The sequence below is a fragment of the Pelobates fuscus genome, chromosome 7 (assembly GCF_036172605.1).
Source record: "Pelobates fuscus isolate aPelFus1 chromosome 7, aPelFus1.pri, whole genome shotgun sequence".
Lineage (NCBI taxonomy): Eukaryota > Metazoa > Chordata > Amphibia > Anura > Pelobatidae > Pelobates > Pelobates fuscus.
Window position 1 is genome coordinate 7,764,442 of NC_086323.1, and position 25,678 is coordinate 7,790,119.

The 25,678-nt window shown below is 42.7% G+C and overlaps 1 protein-coding gene across 1 annotated transcript in view; it reads left to right on the forward strand.

Moving 5' to 3' along the window:
• The window catches only part of SZT2 (SZT2 subunit of KICSTOR complex), a 127,940-nt gene that overhangs the window by 30,853 nt on the left and 71,409 nt on the right, over positions 1–25,678 (forward strand). The window contains exons 11-23 of the mRNA XM_063427658.1: positions 2,510–2,639; positions 2,738–2,880; positions 6,249–6,401; positions 8,135–8,273; positions 11,646–11,842; positions 13,309–13,539; positions 14,318–14,396; positions 14,487–14,578; positions 14,658–14,826; positions 14,931–15,045; positions 15,309–15,422; positions 15,926–16,117; positions 22,275–22,369. Coding sequence (XP_063283728.1) covers positions 2,510–2,639; positions 2,738–2,880; positions 6,249–6,401; positions 8,135–8,273; positions 11,646–11,842; positions 13,309–13,539; positions 14,318–14,396; positions 14,487–14,578; positions 14,658–14,826; positions 14,931–15,045; positions 15,309–15,422; positions 15,926–16,117; positions 22,275–22,369 — 1,849 coding nt within the window. The remainder of the gene's footprint in view (positions 1–2,509; positions 2,640–2,737; positions 2,881–6,248; positions 6,402–8,134; positions 8,274–11,645; positions 11,843–13,308; positions 13,540–14,317; positions 14,397–14,486; positions 14,579–14,657; positions 14,827–14,930; positions 15,046–15,308; positions 15,423–15,925; positions 16,118–22,274; positions 22,370–25,678) is intronic.

Sequence of the window (25,678 nt, forward strand, 5' to 3'; positions counted from 1 at the left end):
TCGCTCTGTTTATACACTATATAAATCCATAGATAGATAGAAGCAGGGCTCGCTCTGTTTATACACTATATAAATCCATAGATAGATAGAAGCAGGGCTCGCTCTGTTTATACACTATATAAATCCATAGATAGATAGAAGCAGGGCTCACTGTGTTTATACACTATATAAATCCATAGATAGAAGCAGAGCTCGCTCTGTTTATACACTATATAAATCCATAGATAGATAGAAGCAGGGCTCACTGTGTTTATACACTATATAAATCCATAGATAGATAGAAGCAGGGCTCGCTCTGTTTATACACTATATAAATCCATAGATAGATAGAAGCAGGACTCGCTCTGTTTATACACTATATAAATCCATAGATAGAAGCAGGGCTCGCTCTGTTTATACACTATATAAATCCATAGATAGATAGAAGCAGGGCTCGCTCTGTTTATACACTATATAAATCCATAGATAGATAGAAGCAGGACTTGCTCTGTTTATACACTATATAAATCCATAGATAGAAGCAGGACTCGCTCTGTTTATACACTATATAAATCCATAGATAGATAGAAGCAGGGCTCGCTCTGTTTATACACTATATAAATCCATAGATAGATAGAAGCAGGGCTGACGCTGTTTATACACTATATAAATCCATAGATAGATAGAAGCAGGGCTCGCTCTGTTTATACACTATATAAATCCATAGATAGATAGAAGCAGGGCTCGCTCTGTTTATACACTATATAAATCCATAGATAGATAGAAGCAGGGCTCGCTCTGTTTATACACTATATAAATCCATAGATAGAAGCAGGCTCGCTCTGTTTATACACTATATAAATCCAAAGATAGATAGAAGCAGGGCTCGCTCTGTTTATACACTATATAAATCCATAGATAGATAGAAGCAGGGCTCACTCTGTTTATACACTATATAAAGCCATAGATAGATAGAAGCAGGGCTCGCTCTGTTTATACACTTTATAAATCCATAGATAGATAGAAGCAAGGCTCGCTCTGTTTATACACTATATAAATCCATAGATAGAAGTAGGACTCGCTCTGTTTATACACTATATAAATCCATAGATAGAAGCAGGGCTCGCTCTGTTTATACACTATATAAATCCATAGATAGATAGAAGCAGGGCTCGCTCTGTTTATACACTATATAAATCCATAGATAGATAGAAGCAGGACTTGCTCTGTTTATACACTATATAAATCCATAGATAGAAGCAGGACTCGCTCTGTTTATACACTATATAAATCCATAGATAGATAGAAGCAGGGCTCGCTCTGTTTATACACTATATAAATCCATAGATAGATAGAAGCAGGACTCGCTCTGTTTATACACTATATAAATCCATAGATAGATAGAAGCAGGGCTCGCTCTGTTTATACACTATATAAATCCATAGATAGATAGAAGCAGGGCTCGCTCTGTTTATACACTATATAAATCCATAAATAGATAGAAGCAGGACTTGCTCTGTTTATACACTATATAAATCCATAGATAGAAGCAGGACTCGCTCTGTTTATACACTATATAAATCCATAGATAGATAGAAGCAGGGCTGACGCTGTTTATACACTATATAAATCCATAGATAGATAGAAGCAGGGCTCGCTCTGTTTATACACTATATAAATCCATAGATAGATAGAAGCAGGGCTCGCTCTGTTTATACACTATATAAATCCATAGATAGATAGAAGCAGGGCTCGCTCTGTTTATACACTATATAAATCCATAGATAGAAGCAGGCTCGCTCTGTTTATACACTATATAAATCCAAAGATAGATAGAAGCAGGGCTCGCTCTGTTTATACACTATATAAATCCATAGATAGATAGAAGCAGGACTCGCTCTGTTTATACACTATATAAATCCATAGATAGATAGAAGCAGGGCTCGCTCTGTTTATACACTATATAAATCCATAGATAGATAGAAGCAGGGCTCGCTCTGTTTATACACTATATAAATCCATAGATAGATAGAAGCAGGGCTCTCTCTGTTTATACACTATATAAATCCATAGATAGATAGAAGCAGGACTCGCTCTGTTTATACACTATATAAATCCATAGATAGATAGAAGCAGGACTCGCTCTGTTTATACACTATATAAATCCATAGATAGATAGAAGCAGGACTCGCTCTGTTTATACACTATATAAATCCATAGATAGATAGAAGCAGGGCTCTCTCTGTTTATACACTATATAAATCCATAGATAGATAGAAGCAGGGCTCGCTCTGTTTATACACTATATAAATCCATAGATAGATAGAAGCAGGGCTCGCTCTGTTTATACACTATATAAATCCATAGATGGATAGAAGCAGGGCTAACTTTATACAGTGTGTGCCAGAAATTCTAGCCCTTACACTAACTTTATACAGTGTGTGCCAGGGTTTCTAACCTTTACACTAACTTTATACAGTGTGTGCCAGGGTTTCTAGATCGTACACTAACATTTGTTTATGTTTTGCAGCATCACCCAGACGGATCAGATGTTGGTTCACCTGAAGTCATTTGACACTGTGCCCGAACATTTCAAAATCCCAGAAAGCGCAAAGAATGGAGTACCCCTCTTTTACATCCCACCTGGGTCTACAACCCCCGTACGTCCCCAGCAGGTTTCCAACATGCTCTTATTGGTTCATTGCCGCTAGTTCGATAGATAGATGTAAGATTTTCACTCTCTCTCCCAATACTCAAGGTGTTGTCTCTCCAGCACAGCGGCTCTGATTCCAGCCGCTCTCAGTTTGCGTCCTACTGGAAACCCATCCTGTCTATGGATGCCAACTTCTGGCAGCGCTGGCTGCACGTGCACCGCATCGTCTTACTCCTGGAGCATGACTTGTATGTAAAACCTTTTATATTATCCACAAATCACTCTCTGCTCATACATTAAGACACTTGCTGCAAGATTTTACAATGTTCTCTGTATATTAATCTAGAATGTGTAGTCTAGCAAGGATTGTGTACAATCTAATGTAAATAGTATTTAATGTAGCCATTGAGCAGAGCCTCTAATGTACAACCTTAAAGGGCTACTCCAACCCTTTTTTGGGCGGTTGACCTTTTTTTGTTTAAAATGCCATGTAGGGCACTATGAATTATCCCCTCCCACTCTCTTTGCCCTGCAATCAGCAACAAAGAAATGTTTTACTTACTCTGAAATAAAGGTCCTGGTGCTTACGTCCACGCTGCTCTCTGACATCAGCCAGGAGCCTCGTACGGTCCAATCACAGGCTTCTCTATGATACGCCTGTAATTGGACCGGTTTACCAGCTCAAATTCATGTGCACAATCTGAGCCGGCGATGGGAAGCTCTATTGTCTATTTCCAGCATGCTGTGAGTGCTGATGATGGACACATTGTATGCACAGAATTGACGTTAGGTGGCTGTTACAGAGTTGTGGGCTACTTTAGTCATGTATTCCAAGGCTACAACCAGCTGCTGGCACGGAAGTGCAAATTACTCTGTATATGCATTTGTTTCAGGCAGATTCATTGGAGCCTCATACTTGATGAGTGAGCTTCATACTGGATGGGGGGGTACACTAATTAAGGCCTCAATTTCATATTTTTGGAGAAGCTTTTCAAATGATCATAATCTGTTAAAACAAAATAAATCTAATGTATCTACAAATATACCCACAGACTTTAATAAAGAATTATGTAGGTAAATCATTTGTCACATTTTCTAGCAGATTGTGATTATTTGTAAAGCGTGTCCAAAATTATGATCTATGAAATTAAGGCTAAAGTCAGCATCACATCTATTGTTACACAGGGTGAGTGTTATTCTGGTGGGAGAGCCGCACACTGGGTGAGTGTTATTCTGGTGAGAGAGCCTCACACTGGGTGAGTGTTAGTCTGGTGGGAGAGCCTCACACTGGGTGAGTGTTATTCTGGTGGGAGAGCCTCACACTGGGTGAGTGTTAGTCTGGTGGGAGAGCCTCACACTGGGTGAGTGTTAGTCTGGTGGGAGAGCCTCACACTGGGTGAGTGTTATTCTGGTGGGAGAGCCTCACACTGGGTGAGTGTTATTCTGGTGGGAGAGCCTCACACTGGGTGAGTGTTAGTCTGGTGGGAGAGCCTCACACTGGGTGAGTGTTAGTCTGGTGGGAGAGCCTCACACTGGGTGAGTGTTAGTCTGGTGGGAGAGCCTCACACTGGGTGAGTGTTAGTCTGGTGGGATAGCCGCACACTGGGTGAGTGTTATTCTGGTGTGAGAGCCGCACACTGGGTGAGTGTTATTCTGGTGGGAGAGCCTCACACTGGGTGAGTGTTAGTCTGGTGGGAGAGCCTCACACTGGGTGAGTGTTAGTCTGGTGGGATAGCCGCACACTGGGTGAGTGTTATTCTGGTGTGAGAGCCGCACACTGGGTGAGTGTTAGTCTGGTGGGAGAGCCTCACACTGGGTGAGTGTTATTCTGGTGGGAGAGCCTCACACTGGGTGAGTGTTATTCTGGTGGGAGAGCCTCACACTGGGTGAGTGTTAGTCTGGTGGGAGAGCCTCACACTGGGTGAGTGTTAGTCTGGTGGGATAGCCGCACACTGGGTGAGTGTTATTCTGGTGTGAGAGCCGCACACTGGGTGAGTGTTAGTCTGGTGGGAGAGCCTCACACTGGGTGAGTGTTATTCTGGTGGGAGAGCCTCACACTGGGTGAGTGTTATTCTGGTGGGAGAGCCTCACACTGGGTGAGTGTTAGTCTGGTGGGAGAGCCTCACACTGGGTGAGTGTTAGTCTGGTGGGAGAGCCGCACACTGGGTGAGTGTTATTCTGGTGAGAGAGCCGCACACTGGGTGAGTGTTATTCTGGTGGGAGAGCCGCACACTGGGTGAGTGTTAGTCTGGTGGGAGAGCCGCACACTGGGTGAGTGTTAGTCTGGTGGGAGAGCCTCACACTGGGTGAGTGTTAGTCTGGTGGGAGAGCCTCACACTGGGTGAGTGTTAGTCTGGTGGGAGAGCCGCACACTGGGTGAGTGTTATTCTGGTGGGAGAGCCTCACACTGGGTGAGTGTTATTCTGGTGGGAGAGCCGCACACTGGGTGAGTGTTATTCTGGTGTGAGAGCCTCACACTGGGTGAGTGTTATTCTGGTGGGAGAGCCTCACACTGGGTGAGTGTTATTCTGGTGGGAGAGCCTCACACTGGGTGAGTGTTATTCTGGTGGGAGAGCCTCACACTGGGTGAGTGTTATTCTGGTGAGAGAGCCGCACACTGGGTGAGTGTTATTCTGGTGGGAGAGCCGCACACTGGGTGAGTGTTAGTCTGGTGGGAGAGCCTCACACTGGGTGAGTGTTAGTCTGGTGGGAGAGCCGCACACTGGGTGAGTGTTATTCTGGTGGGAGAGCCTCACACTGGGTGAGTGTTATTCTGGTGGGAGAGCCGCACACTGGGTGAGTGTTATTCTGGTGTGAGAGCCTCACACTGGGTGAGTGTTATTCTGGTGTGAGAGCCGCACACTGGGTGAGTGTTATTCTGGTGTGAGAGCCTCACACTGGGTGAGTGTTATTCTGGTGGGAGAGCCTCACACTGGGTGAGTGTTAGTCTGGTGGGAGAGCCTCACACTGGGTGAGTGTTAGTCTGGTGGGAGAGCCGCACACTGGGTGAGTGTTATTCTGGTGAGAGAGCCGCACACTGGGTGAGTGTTATTCTGGTGAGAGAGCCGCACACTGGGTGAGTGTTATTCTGGTGTGAGAGCCGCACACTGGGTGAGTGTTATTCTGGTGAGAGAGCCGCACACTGGGTGAGTGTTATTCTGGTGTGAGAGCCGCACACTGGGTGAGTGTTATTCTGGTGGGATAGCCGCACACTGGGTGAGTGTTATTCTGGTGAGAGAGCCGCACACTGGGTGAGTGTTATTCTGGTGAGAGAGCCGCACACTGGGTGAGTGTTATTCTGGTGTGAGAGCCGCACACTGGGTGAGTGTTATTCTGGTGGGATAGCCGCACACTGGGTGAGTTAGTCTGGTGGGATAGCCGCACACTGGGTGAGTGTTAGTCTGGTGGGATAGCCGCACACTGGGTGAGTGTTAGTCTGGTGGGATAGCCGCACACTGGGTGAGTGTTAGTCTGGTGGGATAGCCGCACACTGGGTGAGCGTTAGTCTGGTGAGAGAGCCGCACACTGGGTGAGCGTTATTCTGGTGAGAGAGCCGCACACTGGGTGAGTGGTACTCTAGTGAGTGAGCCTTACCTTCTCCGTTTTTACCTTTCAGGCAAGTTCCAAAGCACCTTCATACCCCAGGAAACAATGGGCGATACAGTACGGTCCTGTGTCGTATCTCGCACACGGCAATGACATCATTATTGCGTGACTGGAGCAGCTTTGTGCTGGTGGAAGCATACTCTTTTGTCAAATTAATTCTAAGGTAACCATAGATATTCTGTGTAAATTTGAATGTAAAGTGAGTTTTCCACTTCAGTTTAACTAATTCATTATTACTCTGAATGTTTGTGCATTCGGTACAGATCTGACTTCAATCCTAAAACGTTTGAAATTGAAGAAATATTCCATTATCTCAGTGACATATTAATGTATTACCAATAATTTGACAAAACTATTACAAACCTCATCCAGTACTCTGCAGAGAAGTGATTGCTCGTCATTGGGGAAGTGCCGCCAGGCTGTGAAAGCACATAATGTACATTCATTGCTGGTGCTTGTCCTAGGATCTCACTACACCACTGACTGACATTGCGAGATCTTTCAATTGTGTATGCATGACCGTGTGCATGTGCAATGTGAATTCTCTCCCCCCCCTTCCAGCATACGTAGGATTAGGACACTGATTTGCTGGATCAGTGTATCACTTAAAGAAACACTATAGTGTTCAGAGTTGATGATCTCAGCCAACCACAATACAATTCTGATGAGCTCAGCCAAGTAGGCAGGGTGAGGGGGGCGGTGCTAAACACCACCCTGGCCAAACAGCAGTTCCTCATAGAGATGCATTGAATGAATGCATTACTATGGGGAAATTTCAGCATGTCCATGCAGACCGTAGAGACACTGAACGTCTGTGCTGCACACTGTGCATCACTGTCCTAGGGAAGCACCTCTAGTGGCCACTGGAGGTGTTCCTAGGTGGCTTCTCTGAAAAAGCAATGTTTACATTAAAAAGCCTGCAGGGACCAGAGAAAATACAATAAGCTGTAGTTGTCCTTGTGACTATAGGGTCCCTTTAAGGTAGGCATGAAAAATGCAGGGAAGCAGGTAAATATTTGTCTCAATCAAATGCAAAGACCATTATGTCAGAATGATGCATGTCCCTTTAATTTTCACTATTCTCTATGCTTCTCCAACATCTCAGCCTTCTTTATGGCATCTCCAGCAGCTTCATATCAATTCCTTGCCTCTGGTTCGCTCTATCACCTTCAAACCGCCCTGTTATCTATTATCTCAACTCCCCACTCTAACCTTTAGATTGCAAGCTCTCCGGTTCTCTATAAATGTTTATAATGCTCGATCTCCTTGTGGGCAGGTTCTTTTCCTTTCCTATTGCACTGTGGAGTGTATATGATAGCAGTTATAATAAGAATACACATGCAAACAAGGGGTTAAATGGCGCTAAGCTAATATACCCAGTGCACCTGTAATCCAGTAAATGCACGGACACGCACTGAACTTCAAACATACACACCCAGGGGAAAGTGGACACAGTGGTTATTACCGTAATAATACTAAGCCCTCCTCTCCTGCCCCTCTGTATGCTGAACTGTTGACAGAAGAAAGCTGACAACTGGAGTAAATATCAAGTGCCATAAACACTGCTTATGGGATAAGCTCCTTCTTGCTATAACATGTTATGTGAACATGATTGGATGAGCCACTTCTTGGCACATGCTTCCTGAACTTATCGACTGTTAAAAATACAATCACGTATTAAAAGGGACACTTTAAGCACCACGTACACTGCAGCTTATTGTGGGACATTCATGCTGTTACTGTATCTCTATGGACAGGACGTGGGAGCCTGACAGGCCACGTGTTTTACATCCTTGCAATTCATCTATGAGAAATTGATTTATAAAATAAACACGGTTAATAAAACTGTTCCCAAATATTTTGCCTGGTTCCTAACATTTGCACCCCTTCATATAGTGACGACTCTCTTATCTGTGACAGTGATGTGAACCAACCACCGTCCTCGTTCTGTGTGGTGCGGATAATTTGGAAAGCTCCCTGCATGGTGCTTCGACTGGGTTTCCCGCTTGGAACTTCAGCACACAGCAGGAACAAGGTAACATCTCGAAGTAAAGACAAACGGTGGAATTGATGATCCTCTGTCCCTTTTTTGATATGTTTTAAATCACGATTCCAGCTCTCTGATAGCGATTCCAGCTCTCTGATAGCGATTCCAGCTCTCTGATAGAGATTCCTGCTCTCTGATTGAGATTCCTGCTCTCTGATAGTGATTCCAGCTCTCTGATAGCGATTCCAGCTCTCTGATAGCGATTCCAGCTCTCTGATAGCGATTCCAGCTCTCTGATAGCGATTCCTGCTCTCTGATAGCGATTCCAGCTCTCTGATAGAGATTCCTGCTCTCTGATAGAGATTCCAGCTCTCTGATAGCGATTCCTGCTCTCTGATAGCGATTCCGGCTCTCTGATAGCGATTCCTGCTCTCTGATAGCGATTCCAGCTCTCTGATAGCGATTCCAGCTCTCTAATAGAGATTCCAGCTCTCTGATAGCGATTCCAGCTCTCTAATAGAGATTCCAGCTCTCTGATAGAGATTCCAGCTCTCTGATAGCGATTCCAGCTCTCTGATAGAGATTCCAGCTCTCTGATAGAGATTCCAGCTCTCTGATAGCGATTCCAGCTCTCTGATAGCGATTCCAGCTCTCTGATAGCGATTCCAGCTCTCTGATAGAGATTCCAGCTCTCTGATAGCGATTCCTGCTCTCTGATAGCGATTCCAGCTCTCTGATAGAGATTCCAGCTCTCTGATAGCGATTCCAGCTCTCTGATAGAGATTCCAGCTCTCTGATAGAGATTCCTGCTCTCTGATAGAGATTCCTGCTCTCTGATAGAGATTCCAGCTCTCTGATAGAGATTCCAGCTCTCTGATAGAGATTCCTGCTCTCTGATAGAGATTCCAGCTCTCTGATAGCGATTCCAGCTCTCTGATAGCGATTCCAGCTCTCTGATAGCGATTCCAGCTCTCTGATAGCGATTCCAGCTCTCTGATAGCGATTCCAGCTCTCTGATAGAGATTCCTGCCCTCTGATAGAGATTCCAGCTCTCTGATAGCGATTCCAGCTCTCTGATAGCGATTCCAGCTCTCTGATAGCGATTCCAGCTCTCTGATAGCGATTCCGGCTCTCTGATAGCGATTCCGGCTCTCTGATAGCGATTCCGGCTCTCTGATAGCGATTCCGGCTCTCTGATAGCGATTCCGGCTCTCTGATAGCGATTCCGGCTCTCTGATAGCGATTCCGGCTCTCTGATAGCGATTCCGGCTCTCTGATAGCGATTCCGGCTCTCTGATAGCGATTCCGGCTCTCTGATGACTTCTAGTCTATTGGTCTCCTTTTGTTGTCTTTCAGTACCTTTGGACAATCTTCCATTAGGTTTAAAAGGAACTCTCACTTTATTTAATATATATACATATTTTAAATCATTTTATTGAGTTTTCAGTTTTTTCAAAGATCGATAAAGAGAGACGTGCAGGCATAGAAGGATAACGGTGGAGAGAGTGGGAAAAAAAAGTGGGGTGGGGGGACTTAATACGCATGCTGCAGTAGACATGGGGTTTGGTACACACGAGTGTTTCCAGAGTACGTGACTCTGCTCCCACCCCGACGGCTGGAGACCCTAGTCGAGTATATGAACTAGTATCTGCCAATCTCAAAGCCCTTCATGAACCCTGCACATGAAATCAATTACATAGGCAAACAATAAATATGAACAGCTTGCCATCTTTACAATAAGTGAGTAGGCAAATGTTGGCTATAAACAGATGAGGTGAACTACAGTCTCCCCACCCCAGACAATTATACGCGAACACTGCATTGATACACCGTAAAAACGACTTCATCCAGGATAATTTGTATAGTGCACCGGGAGAAAGTATTTAACCCCTTAAGGACACATGACATGTCTGACATGTCATGATTCCCTTTTATTCCAGAAGTTTGGTCCTTAAGGGGTTAAAGGAACACTGTAGTCACCTAAATTACTTTAGCTAAATAAAGCAGTTTTAGTGTATAGATCATTCCCTTGCAATTTCACTGCTCAATTCACTGTCATTTAGGAGTTAAATCACTTTGTTTCTGTTTATGCAGCCCTAGCCACACCTCCCCTGGCTATGATTGACAGAGCCTGCATGAAAAAAAAAAACTGGTTTCACTTTCAAACAGATGTAATTTACCTTAAATAATTGTATCTCAATCTCTAAATTGAATTTTAATCACATACAGGAGGCTCTTGCAGGGTCTAGCAAGCTATTAACATAGCAGGGGATAAGAAAATCTTAATTAAACAGAACTTGCAATAAAGCCTAAATAGGGCTCTCTTTACAGGAAGTGTTTATGGAAGGCTGTGCAAGTCACATGCAGGGAGGTGTGACTAGGGTTCATAAACAAAGGGATTTAACTCCTAAATGGCAGAGGATTGAGCAGTGAGGCTGCAGGGGCATGTTCTATACACCAAAACTGCTTCATTAAGCTAAAGTTGTTCAGGTGACTATAGTGTCCCTTTAAGGTCAGTACAGCTGGTGCAGCATTCTGAATATGCTGTAGGAATAATATAACACCATTAGTGTCCAAATGAAGGTCATCCAACAACTATTTGTTTTTGTTTTCTTTTTTTCCCTTTGTATTTCCTTGTTTCCCACCCATCTCCCCCCCTTTGTTATTTCTCCCCCCCTCCTTTTACTTTCTCCCCCACCTACCCTCTTTTCTATTATATCCATCTTCTCATGTCCCTCTTCTCCAACCCCCCCTCCTTTCCAGCTACCCCGTCTCTCCATTAGCAAGAGATCACCCTTCCCTTCTTTCCGATTCTCCCTCCCACCCCCTTCCCTCAGGTCCCCTCCTCATGTCCTATCCTAGATCCCTAAATCGAGGGCTGCGGGGGGATACCACTTACCCTGATATTATACCTGCGGCTGCGATTGTCCAGGTCTTCCATTTGGTGTCTCATTTCAAGCAGCATGGTGCCTTGCCTGGTTACTACACTGATCTGTAGCCATGGCCTTTTCTGTAACACTTTGAGTCGCGGCCTCCAGGGCCTGTAGCCGGGGTCCCCTGCGTGAAGACCTCTGTGCGGATGAGGGACTTTTCAGCCCTGAGCGTCTCAATCACAGTGTAGGGAAGTGTCTGGAGGTCCTGTCTGGTGGCCATTGATGATGCCAGGGATCACAGCCCTGCCAGAGGCAAAGCCACGCCTCCTCCACTTTATTTTAAATTATGTTTATGTCCTATGTTTATAAAATGCTGTGGGATAAGCTAAATTTAAATAAAAAAACATTAACTGTAAGGTAATTCTCAACAAAGTGTCTCTTCCCGGTTAAAGTGTTCTCTGCAGCTCTATCTTACTTGCATTCCACAAAGCTCCATGCATTTATTATGGGATCTTTAAATATGGCGTATTCCACATGTTTCTGACAGATTGTGGTAGAGCTGAAGGACCAAATGATCCAGCTCCGCTTCCCGCGGAGCAAGGAGACTACGCCACGAGTCAAGAGAAAAATGTGTGGAATAAACTCCCCATCTAAGTCCCCACCACCACAAGCGTTGTGTCCGGCTTTTTCTGACAAGCCCTGCCTGGTCCTACTGCACAAACCACTGGAAAAAATGCTCATAAAGTAGGTATTCACTTACTGATCACCCAACATGGGGGAGAGAGGGGAGTGGGGGAAAGGATCATTGATATGTGATGAGTAGATAAACTCTGCTCTAAAGATGGAGAATATGCCTAGAATTATATCAGCTACATTTTTCACCAACTACGAGATCTTGACAAAAGTTATTTTCTAAATGTACTTATGAAAAGCTAGTGACGCATTACATGCTGCGTCGCCGCACTGGAGCCATGCTGTACTGCAGCATGCAGCTGGTGGAGAGAATGAATGATCTCATTATCTCTCCAAATATGTACAAAGGAGATCTGTCACTCTGCAAGCACTTCTCATCCACCCCTATTAATGCCTCTCAGTCTCGTTTTAACCCGTTTATAAACCCACGGCTGACACATGATCCCATTCAATTTTATTCATTAAGCAAAGTGTGAAGAATGTAGAAGGGATTTGCAAAGTTTAGGCTAAAGTACCCAAACTGGAAAAATAACAGAATTGCAAATTTTCAGTTTATCTGTTTTAGTCTGACATTTGTAACTCTAACCAAGCTTTCCACAATTCTCCAGAATTCCCCGTTTAGTCAATACCTCTGTCGGGGGTTATCACTAAATGGTTTTCCCAAAGGAACATTTATTTGTAACTAAGATTTACATCTAATCCAGCTGTGAGAGGGTTCATAGTCTCCACCTACCGGAGACCCTTCATACGAATTATCTCTTGGCCAATCCAAAGCCTCTTACAGAGAAGCACTGGAACGCAGGGTGCATGTACGGAGGGCACTCTCTTAACCCCTAGACCATCTCCGCAAGCTGGAGTGCTTTAGAGGTTTGGAGAGTTCCCTAAACCTTGTTTTTATGGCGACTCTTATCCCAAACTGTCCTTTGACAGAAACGCTAATGATTAAAAGCACAGCTCATGGCATTTCTTTTATTTAAAAAAACATGTTTATCACAACAAGAATCCCTGAATTTTGTGTTTTGCTTTTTACCGCAATCATTGAGGATTTTACTGAACAAAATGATGTAGATATTAGGAGATATGGGGCAATCAGCTGTAATTGGAAAAAATCATCCTAGAAACCCTTTTTTTCATTTTATATTTCCGCGTAACTGCAGAGCTGCAATGATGGTCCATCGTATTGTGCATTACACCACCATTTACAAATGTGGAGAATATAATTGCACTATTGTGCGACATAGTGAAGTCAAACGTGCATTGTAAATTTAATTTTCAAATGTCTTGTCAAAGCTACTATTCTTGTAATTATGAAATTTAGCAATGACTATTTAAAAATATTCTCATACAACACATATAAAAAGATTTAATTTCTATGAACATGTTTTTTCCCCCTCCAGTTTATGAGTAACTGACTTCCATTGTGCAATAGTCATACATTGAAAAAGATGTTGCTGTGGTTTGATAATATAGTGTTAGACGTTCTTCCTTACATTATGAAGTGTTTTGTCTTTTTGCAGATATGATAAGCTTCCTTTGGATTATCGAACCCCTTTCATCCTGAATTTGGATAGCCTGGCACAGAACCCATCAGTTCCCGGACCCCTTACCACCAACCGCTCTGCCTCATCCACTCTTGCATCCCTGTCCCGGTACTTTTACCACCAGAGGTGGATCTGGTCTGTGCAGTCAGGAATGGCAACCACTGTACCCACCACCTCCATGGCACAAATCCTGTCAACGCTTACTGAGTGAGTGCCAGTTTCTTTTACCGTAGGACTCCACCAGAACAGAATCCCATCTTATTCCCCATTTAAATATTATAAGTATACACTTCTTTTCTTCTTTTCATTAAGTGAATGGTCTATAAAAACAGACAGAAACTGGGGATCACAAGGTGGGGTTGCCCGTTGTAAGGCTAGGAGCGGTGGGGACTGCATTTTGTATTTTAACTTTTTCAATACTACCTGCCCTGTAAGAGAGCAAAGCGCAACCCATTTTGATTACTAAGAGGAAAACTTGCTTGAATACACACAGACAATTCTTTGTTATAATTTCAGCTGTAATAAGATTGACTTATTTTTGAGTTCTGCTTTTCTCCAAACATGCCAATTATGTTTGATTGATACATCTTTGTGAATTATGAATTTAGTGAATATATTCTCAGCCCGTCCAGCATTCACAAATAATACTTTATAAACAAATAATTAGAGCAGGTGTACAACCTTTGAAAAACATGTTCTAAAAATGAACACCAAACATTTTATCTGACAAATGATTAAATACCTTTCCTGAAATTGTGACCATTTATTATTGTAACTAAAGCGCTCTGAGTAAACTCCAGCAGTGTCAATGTGCACTGTGGAGCTCTCTCATTGCATTCTCCATAGGTTCTGATCCAAGTGACACGATTTGTACAGTTTCACAATGTCCTCCAACAATGCAGACATAAGGACTAAATAGCGTTTTTTACCCCAGTTTTGGCTCCTGTATTGAAATAACATAAGCCTGGAATTTTCCTATCTCCAGGATCCGCCTGTCGGAGGGCTTCCATTTTGCTTCCAGTGGGGAAGGAATCATTAACATGGTGCTAGAAGTGCCCATACAGGTGAGACCAATCCCATATCCAATTCTTAAATCATGGTGTTTACCCTGCTTCCTGGTCCAAGTTTTTCTCATTGATATGTGGTATATGCAGAGTGACTCTCTAAGTGAAGGCAGCATCGAGAGGCACAGTTGTGTCATCCAGTACATCCTCTTCCCACCCAACGTCAGTTCGACCAAGGACAGGTGAGCCCACCTCCTCTTGCCGTATGTTCTCCAGCACATGTGACCACCATCCAGTGCTAACAATTGTCCCTGTGCACAGCTTCTCCACGGACGAGGATAATGATACTGAGGTGGAAGCCATTGATCAGGATTCAGAGCTGCATCTGGTGTCGGAGTGTTGGGTAGAACCGCAGAGTGGGCACGTGATGGCCAGTAGTGACAGCTGGAGGCACTTGCAGGGCCTTAAATACTCTGAAATACCGCAAGCAGTGAGTTCTCTCATGAACTAGATATTGTTGGCTCTTCATCATATTTCAGTGACCCCCTCTTTCACCTCATTGTTTTATCATATGTTCTCGTTTTGTTTTTCCAGCTGTTTCCCAGAGACCAGAGTTGTATCAGCATCATGTTAACATTTGAGAATATTGTTCAGCTTTGCCTCCCTAAAGAAGGAACCTCCCCGATGCTGAGGAAAGTGGAGAGCATAGGTGAGGAGCAAATGTGTAAAATGAAGAATGGATAACATCACCACAGGGGTGGTACTGTGATTGGCATAGCTTGAATTCTTTACCAGTGTGGCATGGAGCTTTATTATAGTTCTTATAAAGTGTCTCCTGCTCAGAGCCTTTAAAAGAAATCTGAAAAGAAAACTTTGACTAACCGGTCTCCAGTCTTTTGGGGAGAACTTACTGTCATCTAGTTATGTGTCAGAGAAAATGATTCAGAGCTACTACAAAGACTTCTCTTACAGATCCAACTGAGGCCAGTGGTCCGTGTATCCATGAGGTTCCGTTTTATTTCGACTTAATGAAGCTGCTGCCCAAATGTCAGCAAATTGAAATGTTCTTCCTCACACTGAGCAGAGGTATTCACATAAAGTAATTCTAGTATTGGCTGCTAACTGGTCGTATGTGGGGCGTCACTTGGTTTGTCCGATTGGAGATGGCTGTAGTCGGACTGCACCTTGCTTATTATGCATGGGAGGCAGGATCACTAGACAATATTCACAATGGAGAGCTGTTTGTTTATTAAACAGACATAAAAGCCGCTACATTTATACACCAAAGTAACTAAATGGGAATTCAATTTACAAACTAAATTTAGCAAAGTTGTTTATTACTATTTAGTATTATTTATTTAACACCACAAATGATTTATAAAGCCTTATTACTAGAGAGCAATGTCCTTCATGGGGAATCCTGGGAATGAAATCCTGTGTTATAATGTGACTTCCGTGGGGATTGTAGCTAGGTTCAGCTTAACGTTATAGGGTTTATTTGATTTATTTTTATCTTTTTAGATAAACCTCCGCGTTTAATTTTGTTATAGCTTATTGTAATTCTCTTCTCCTCGACTCTTTCAAAACAGAGGATGAGGGAACGTCAGCAGAGGCCTCCATTCCCAATGACATGCTGATGAACCTGTTTCATGGATGCCTGTTAAATAATAAGATCAATGATCGAGAAATCCCACTCTACCATCAGGATCACATGACCTTCATGGAGCAAGTTCTACAACGTGACCGTGAGGGACATACTAGTCCATTCTCCATTTATCAAGGCATGTTTCTGAATCACTTCACTCCATCCAAGAGAAGTAGGGCTGGCTCTGTTTATACACTATATAAATCCATAGATAGAAGCAGGGCTGGCTCTGTTTATACACTATATAAATCCATAGATAGAAGCAGGGCTCGCTCTGTTTATACACTATATAAATCCATAGATAGAAGCAGGGCTCGCTCTGTTTATACGCTATATAAATCCATAGATAGAAGCAGGGCTTGCTCTGTTTATACACTATATAAATCCATAGATAGATAGAAGTAGGGCTCGCTCTGTTTATACACTATATAAATCCATAGATAGATAGATAGAAGCAGGGCTCGCTCTGTTTATACACTATATAAATCCATAGATGGATAGATAGAAGCAGGGCTCGCTCTGTTTATACACTATATAAATCCATAGATAGATAGAAGCAGGGCTCGCTCTGTTTATACACTATATAAATCCATAGATAGATAGAAGCAGGGCTCGCTCTGTTTATACACTATATAAATCCATAGATAGATAGAAGCAGGGCTCGCTCTGTTTATACACTAAATAAATCCATAGATAGATAGAAGCAGGGCTCGCTCTGTTTATACACTATATAAATCCATAGATAGATAGAAGCAGGACTCGCTCTGTTTATACACTATATAAATCCATAGATAGATAGAAGCAGGGCTTGCACTGTTTATACACTATATAAATCCATAGATAGATAGAAGCAGGGCTCGCTCTGTTTATACACTATATAAATCCATAGATAGATAGAAGCAGGGCTCGCTCTGTTTATACACTATATAAATCCATAGATAGATAGAAGCAGGGCTCGCTCTGTTTATACACTATATAAATCCATAGATAGATAGAAGCAGGACTCGCTCTGTTTATACACTATATAAATCCATAGATAGATAGAAGTAGGGCTCGCTCTGTTTATACACTATATAAATCCATAGATAGATAGATAGAAGCAGGGCTCGCTCTGTTTATACACTATATAAATCCATAGATAGATAGATAGAAGCAGGGCTCGCTCTGTTTATACACTATATAAATCCATAGATAGATAGAAGCAGGGCTCGCTCTGTTTATACACTATATAAATCCATAGATAGATAGAAGCAGGGCTCGCTCTGTTTATACACTATATAAATCCATAGATAGATAGAAGCAGGGCTCGCTCTGTTTATACACTAAATAAATCCATAGATAGATAGAAGCAGGGCTCGCTCTGTTTATACACTATATAAATCCATAGATAGATAGAAGCAGGTCACGCTCTGTTTATACACTATATAAATCCATAGATAGAAGCAGGGCTCGCTCTGTTTATACACTATATAAATCCATAGATAGAAGCAGGGCTCGCTCTGTTTATACACTATATAAATCCATAGATAGATAGAAGCAGGGCTCGCTCTGTTTATACACTATATAAATCCATAGATAGATAGAAGCATGGCTCGCTCTGTTTATACACTATATAAATCCATAGATAGAAGCAGGGCTCGCTCTGTTTATACACTATATAAATCCATAGATAGAAGCAGGACTTGCTCTGTTTATACACTATATAAATCCATAGATAGAAGCAGGGCTCGCTCTGTTTATACACTATATAAATCCATAGATAGAAGCAGGGCTCGCTCTGTTTATACACTATATAAATCCATAGATAGAAGCAGGGCTCGCTCTGTTTATACACTATATAAATCCATAGATAGATAGAAGCAGGGCTCGCTCTGTTTATACACTATATAAATCCATAGATAGAAGCAGGGCTCGCTCTGTTTATACACTATATAAATCCATAGATAGAAGCAGGGCTCGCTCTGTTTATACACTATATAAATCCATAGATAGAAGCAGGACTTGCTCTGTTTATACACTATATAAATCCATAGATAGAAGCAGGGCTCGCTCTGTTTATACACTATATAAATCCATAGATAGAAGCAGGGCTTGCTCTGTTTATACACTATATAAATCGATAGATAGAAGCAGGACTCGCTCTGTTTATACACTATATGAATCCATAGATAGAAGCAGGACTTGCTCTCTTTATACACTATATAAATCCATAGATAGAAGCAGGGCTCGCTCTGTTTATACACTATATAAATCCATAGATAGATAGAAGCAGTGCTCGCTCTGCAGTGGCGTACACATGACCTATGGGGCCCCGGTGCGAAAATTGATCCGTGGGCCCCCCCCCCGCACGCTTACTCTGCGCAGGCCGGGGCCGCAACACATGGCGGCGGGCACCTGGTCGCAGGGGTTGCAGGGTTGCGACCCCTGCGACCGCGGTATGTACACCAGTGCATGCAGATGCACACACACTTAAAGGACCACTACAGACACCCAGATCACATCAGCTCAATGAAGTGGTCAGGGTGTCAGGTCCCTCTAGTTTTAACCCTGCAGCTAAAAGCATAGCAGTTTCAGAGAAACTGCTATGTTTCACTGAGGGTTAATCCAGCCTCTAGCGGCTGTCTCACTGACAGCCGCTAGAGGAGCTTCCGCGATTCTAAGACACTGAACGTCCATAGGAAAGCATTGAGTAATGCTTTCCTATGGGCCGTTTGAATGCGCGCACGGCTCTTGCCGTGCATGCGCATTCGGAGCTGAGCGGCGGAGGGATCCCCAGCGTCAAGGGAGTCCGGCGCTGGAGAAAGGTAAGTGCTGAAGACACACACACACACTCTCAAGAACAGACGCATACACACTAGCTAACAGACACACACACATTTACTGACAGAGAAACACTCAGCGACAGACATACATACACACTCACTTACAAAACATACACTCTCACTGACAAACACACACTCACTAACAGACATCAAACATACTCACTAACACAAACACACTCAGTAACAGACACACACAGTAACACTCACTGACACTCTCTAGCAGACTCACACTAACACACACACTAACACTCACAGTAACACTAACACACACTAACAGTAACAGTAACACACACAGTAACACTAACACACACACTAACACTCACAGTAACACTAACACACACACACACACACACACTAACACTCACAGTAACACTAACACACACACACACACACACACTAACACTCACAGTAACACACAGTAACACTAACACACACACTAACACTCACAGTAACACTAACACACACTAACACATTTTTTTTAAATTTAATCCCCCCAGCCTCCTTACCTTTTGGAGTGCTGAGGGGATTCCCTGGGGTCCAGTGGTGCTGCTGGGCTCCTGGGGGGGCCGGTCACCCGGCGGGCAGGCAGGCTGGCGGGCGCGCGAGGGAGCACTCTCCCCTGAGTGCTTCCTCTTCAGCTCCCTCGCGCGCCGCGTAGGGATGCAGGCGCAGGAAGATGACGTCATCTTCCGGCTCCGGTATCAGTGCGGTGCGCGAGGGAGCTGAAGAGGAAGCACTCAGGGGAGAGTGCTCCCTCGCGCACCGGCCAGCCTGACTGCCCGCCGGGTGTAAGCAGGGCCAGCCTCGGGTGGCCGGGAGGTGACCGGCTTCTGGGCCCCCCAGGAGAAGAGGCTGGCCCAGAGCGTACATACCGGGTCGCAGGGGCGGCCGGGCCCCCTGGTATGTACGCCACTGTCGCTCTGTTTAAACACTATATAAATCCATAGATAGAAGCAGGACTTGCTCTGTTTATACACTATATAAATCCATAGATAGATAGAAGCAAGGCTCTCTCTGTTTATACACTATATAAATCCATAGATAGATAGAAGCAGGGCTCGCTCTGTTTATACACTATATAAATCCATAGATAGAAGCAACGCTCGCTCTGTTTATACACTATATAAATCCATAGATAGATAGAAGCAGGACTCGCTCTGTTTATACACTATATAAATCCATAGATAGATAGAAGCAGGGCTCGCTCTGTTTATACACTATATAAATCCATAGATATAGATAGCAGGGCTCGCTCTGTTTATACACTATATAAATCCATAGATAGAAGCAGGGCTCGCTCGGTTTATACACTATATAAATCCATAGATAGAAGCAGGGCTCGCTCTGTTTATACACTATATAAATCCATAGATCGATAGAAGCAGGGCTCGCTCTGTTTATACACTATATAAATCCATAGATAGATAGAAGCAGGGCTCGCTCTGTTTATACACTATATAAATCCATAGATAGAAGCAGGGCTCGCTCTGTTTATACACTATATAAATCCATAGATAGAAGCAGTTCTCGCTCTGTTTATACACTATATAAATCCATAGATAGATAGATAGAAGCAGGGCTCGCTCTGTTTATACACTATATAAATCCATAGATAGAAGCAGGGCTCGCTCTGTTTATACACCATATAAATCCATAGATAGAAGCAGGGCTCACTCTGTTTATACACTATATAAATCCATAGATAGAAGCAGGGCTCGCTCTGTTTATACACTATATAAATCCATAGATAGATAGAAGCAGGGCTCACTGTGTGTATACACTATATAAATCCATAGATAGATAGAAGCAGGGCTCGCTCTGTTTATACACTATATCAATCCATAGATAGAAGCAGGGCTCGCTCTGTTTATACACCATATAAATCCATAGATAGAAGCAGGGCTCACTCTGTTTATACACTATATAAATCCATAGATAGAAGCAGGGCTCGCTCTGTTTATACACTATATCAATCCATAGATAGAAGCAGGGCTCGCTCTGTTTATACACCATATAAATCCATAGATAGAAGCAGGGCTCACTCTGTTTATACACTATATAAATCCATAGATAGAAGCAGGGCTCGCTCTGTTTATACACTATATAAATCCATAGATAGATAGAAGCAGGGCTCACTGTGTGTATACACTTTATAAATCCATAGATAGATAGAAGCAAGGCTCGCTCTGTTTATACACTTTATAAATCCATAGATAGATAGAAGCAGGGCTCGCTCTGTTTATACACTTTATAAATCCATAGATACACTATATAAATCCATAGATAGATAGAAGCAGGGCTCGCTCTGTTTATACACTATATAAATCCATAGATAGATTGAAGCAGGGCTCGCTCTGTTTATACACTTTATAAATCCATAGATCGATAGAAGCAGGACTCGCTCTGTTTATACACTATATAAATCCATAGATAGAAGTAGGACTCGCTCTGTTTATACACTATTTAAATCCATAGATAGAAGCAGGGCTCGCTCTGTTTATACACTATATAAATCCATAGATAGAAGCAGGGCTCGCTCTGTTTATACACTATATAAATCCATAGATAGATAGAAGCAGGGCTTGCTCTGTTTACACACTATATAAATCCATAGATAGATGGAAGCAGGGCTCGCTCTGTTTATACACTATATAAATCCATAGATAGATAGAAGCAGGGTTTGCTCTGTTTACACACTATATAAATCCATAGATAGATGGAAGCAGGGCTCGCTCTGTTTATACACTATGTAAATCCATAGATAGATAGAAGCAGGGCTCGCTCTGTTTATACACTATATAAATCCATAGATAGATAGAAGCAGGGCTCGCTCTGTTTATACACTATATAAATCCATAGATAGAAGCAGGGCTCGCTCTGTTTATACACTATATAAATCCATAGATAGATAGAAGCAGGGCTCGCTCTGTTTATACACTATATAAATCCATAGATAGATAGAAGCAGGGCTCGCTCTGTTTATACACTATATAAATCCATAGATAGATAGAAGCAGGGCTCGCTCTGTTTATACACTATATAAATCCATAGATAGAAGCAGGGCTCGCTCTGTTTATACACTATATAAATCCATAGATAGATAGAAGCAGGGCTCGCTCTGTTTATACACTATATAAATCCATAGATAGATAGAAGCAGGGCTCGCTCTGTTTATACACTATATAAATCCATAGATAGATAGAAGCAGGGCTCACTCTGTTTATACACTATATAAATCCATAGATAGATAGATAGAAGTACACCCTGGATATATATAATATTTTACCTATAAGGTTACATGGTGTATAAGAGTGTACCTTCATTCATTATACTCTGGAAGATCAATTCAGGGGCAGATCTTTAAAAGTGGAATTTGCTTATTTCTTTATTTTAATTTTGCTAATTTCCTTAATATTGAGATCTGATCCCAGAATTTTTCAAACTTAATAGCTTTTTACCACTTACTTGCAGGAGATCTTTGGAAACGACCATCCCAAACAGAATCCTTGGAATCCAGTCCTAAAGATATTCATCGCGAAGGGGCAAATTCTGTGTGTACTTTACAGGTAACCGTTCAAACGAATTAGAACATATCCTTAAAAGCAATTCGGAACCTTTAACATATTGCTTGTATAGATGGGGACCATTGTTTATTTTTTAGTATGTACATTTTGTAGCTAGATGTATTTTCCTTGCTCATGTCTGTAAATATCTTTAGAGAATGCTTTTTTTTTCTCCTACGTTAAATGCCATTAATTTGCCCAGGCTGCTTTTCTCAAGCAGGGAAATCACTGGATTAAATTGAGAAAGTCATAGCAACAGTTATTATAAGAGTTTTCACACCGTGCTTACTGTGGAGTGGGTCTGTCTACATGAGAGATTGTGCTCTGGACTCTGGATTTTTTTGTTTTTGAAAATAAGGCTATAAACAATCACAGTGTGTCTATTTTTGAGAATTGGATTAAAGATTTTAAAAATAGAATTGCAAAAATTTTCAAATAAAAATTTAAATAGTTTTTGTCCCACTTGCTTTTACACCTTTTACTAGTTTACGGAGTACCTTTTGTTGTTACTCCGAGAACTTACTACTGACATGCACTCCCTCAGGATGACATTAATTATACGTGTTGAATCTGGCTCCTCAATCCTCTTAAAGCAACCATCTACTGATTGTTCTATTGGAAGCGTGCACCAGTGTCTGTGTCTTTCTATAACAAGCAACCATCTACTGATTGTTCTATTGGAAGCGTGTATCAGTGGCTGATCCTTGTCAGTGTCTGTGTCTTTCTATAACAAGCAACCATCTACTGATTGTTCTATCGGAAGCTTGTAACAGTGGCTGATCCTTGTCAGTGTCTGTGTCTTTCTATAACAAGCAACCATCTACTGATTGTTCTATCGGAAGCGTGCATCAGTGGCTGATCCTTGTCAGTGTCTGTGTCGTTCTATAACAAGCAACCATCTACTGATTGTTCTATTGGAAGCGTGCATCAGTGGCTGATCCTCGCCAGTGTCTGTGTCTTTCTATAACAAGCAACCATCTACTGATTGTTCTATCGGAAGCGTGCATCAGTGGCTGATCCTCGTCAGTGTCTGTGTCTTTCTATAACAAGCAACCATCTACTGATTGTTCTATCGGAAGCGTGCATCAGTGGCTGATCCTTGTCAGTGTCTGTGTCTTTCTATTACAAGCAACCATCTACTGATTGTTCTATCAGAAGCTTGTAACAGTGGCTGATCCTTGTCAGTGTCTGTGTCTTTCTATAACAAGCAACCATCTACTGATTGTTCTATCGGAAGCGTGCATCAGTGGCTGATCCTTGTCAGTGTCTGTGTCTTTCTATTACAAGCAACCATCTACTGATTGTTCTATCGGAAGCTTGTAACAGTGGCTGATCCTTGTCAGTGTCTGTGTCTTTCTATAACAAGCAACCATCTACTGATTGTTCTATCGGAAGCGTGCATCAGTGGCTGATCCTTGTCAGTGTCTGTGTCTTTCTATTACAAGCAACCATCTACTGATTGTTCTATCGGAAGCTTGTAACAGTGGCTGATCCTTGTCAGTGTCTGTGTCTTTCTATAACAAGCAACCATCTACTGATTGTTCTATCAGAAGCTTGTAACAGTGGCTGATCCTTGTCAGTGTCTGTGTCTTTCTATTACAAGCAACCATCTACTGATTGTTATATCGGAAGCTTGTAACAGTGGCTGACCCTTGTCAGTGTCTGTGTCTTTCTATATCAAGCAACCCTCTACTGATCTATCGGAAGCGTGCATCAGTGGCTGATCCTTGTGGTGGTGGTGATGGTATCACAGTGTATTCCCACCCAGGTATATAACACTATTTAGCTGATATTACCTGGTGGTAATGGTATCGGTGGGGTATTCCCACCCGGGTATACAGGTGATACTCGAACAATTAGAATGTCGTGCAAAAGTTCATTTATTTCAGTAATGCAACGTAAAAGGGGAAACTAATATATGATATAGACGCATTACATGCAAAGCAAGATAGTTCAAGCTGTGATTTGTCATAAGTGCGATGATTATGGCTTACAGCTCATGAAAACCATAAATCCAAAATCTCGGTAAGTTAGAATATTACATGCAATCAATAAAGCAAGGAGTGTACATAGAACAATATCGGACCTCTGAAAAGTATAAGCATGCATATGGACTCAGTACTTAGTTTGGGCCCCTTTTGCAGCAATTACTGCCTCAATGCGGCGTGGCATGGAAGCTATCAGCCTGTGGTACTGCTGAGGTGTTCTGGAAGACCAGGATGCTTCAATAGCGGCTTTCAGCTCTTCTGCATTGTTCGGTCTCCTGTCTCTCATCTTTCTCTTGGCAATGCCCCATAGTTTCTCTATGGGGTTCAGGTCAGGCGAGTTTGCTGGCCAATCAAGCACAGTAATCCCACGGTCACTGAACCAGGTTTTGGTGCTTTTGGCAGCATCCCCATAAAGCTTGTCTGCAGAAGGAAGCGTGAAGTGCTCCAAAATCTCCTGGTAGATGGCTGCGTTGACCCTGGACTTAATGAAGCACAGTGGACCAACACCAGCAGATGACATGACTCCCCAAATCAACACAGACTGTGGAAACTTCACACTGGACTTCAAACACCTTGCAGTGTGTTCCTCTCCATTCTATCTCCAGACTCTGGGTCCTTGGTTTCAAAATGAGATGCAAAAGTTGCTCTCATCAGAAAAGAGGACTTTGGACCACTGAGCAACAGACCAAGTCTGTTTTTCTTTAGCCCAAGTAAGACGCTTCTGACATTGTTTGTTGTTCAGGAGTGGCTTGATAAGAGGAATATGACATCTGAAGCCCATGTCCAGGATCCGTCTGTGTGTGGTGGCTCTTGATGCACTGACTCCAGCCTCAGTCCACTCTTTGTGAAAGTCCCCAACACATTTGAATGGCCTTTTCCTGACAATCCTCTCCAGGCTGCGGTCATCCCTGCTGCTTGTGCACCTTTTTCTTCCACACTTTTCCCTTCCACATAACTTTCTATTAATGGGCTTTGATACAGCACTTTGGGAACATGCAATTACCCTTTGAGGCTTTCCCTCCTTATGGAGGGTGTCAGTGATGGTTTTCTGCACAACTGTCAGGTCAGCAGTCTTCCCCATGATTGTGATTCCTACTGAACCAGACTGAGAGACCATTTAAAGGCTCAGAAACCCTTTGCAGGTGTTATGGCTTACTTAGCTGATTAGAGTGGGGCACTGTGAGCCTAGAATATTGCACCTTTTCACAATATTCTAATTGACTGAGATTGTGGATTTGGGGTTTTCATGAGCTGTAAGCCATAATCATCGCACTTATGACAAATCACGGCTTGAACTATCTTGCTTTGCATGTAATGCGTCTAT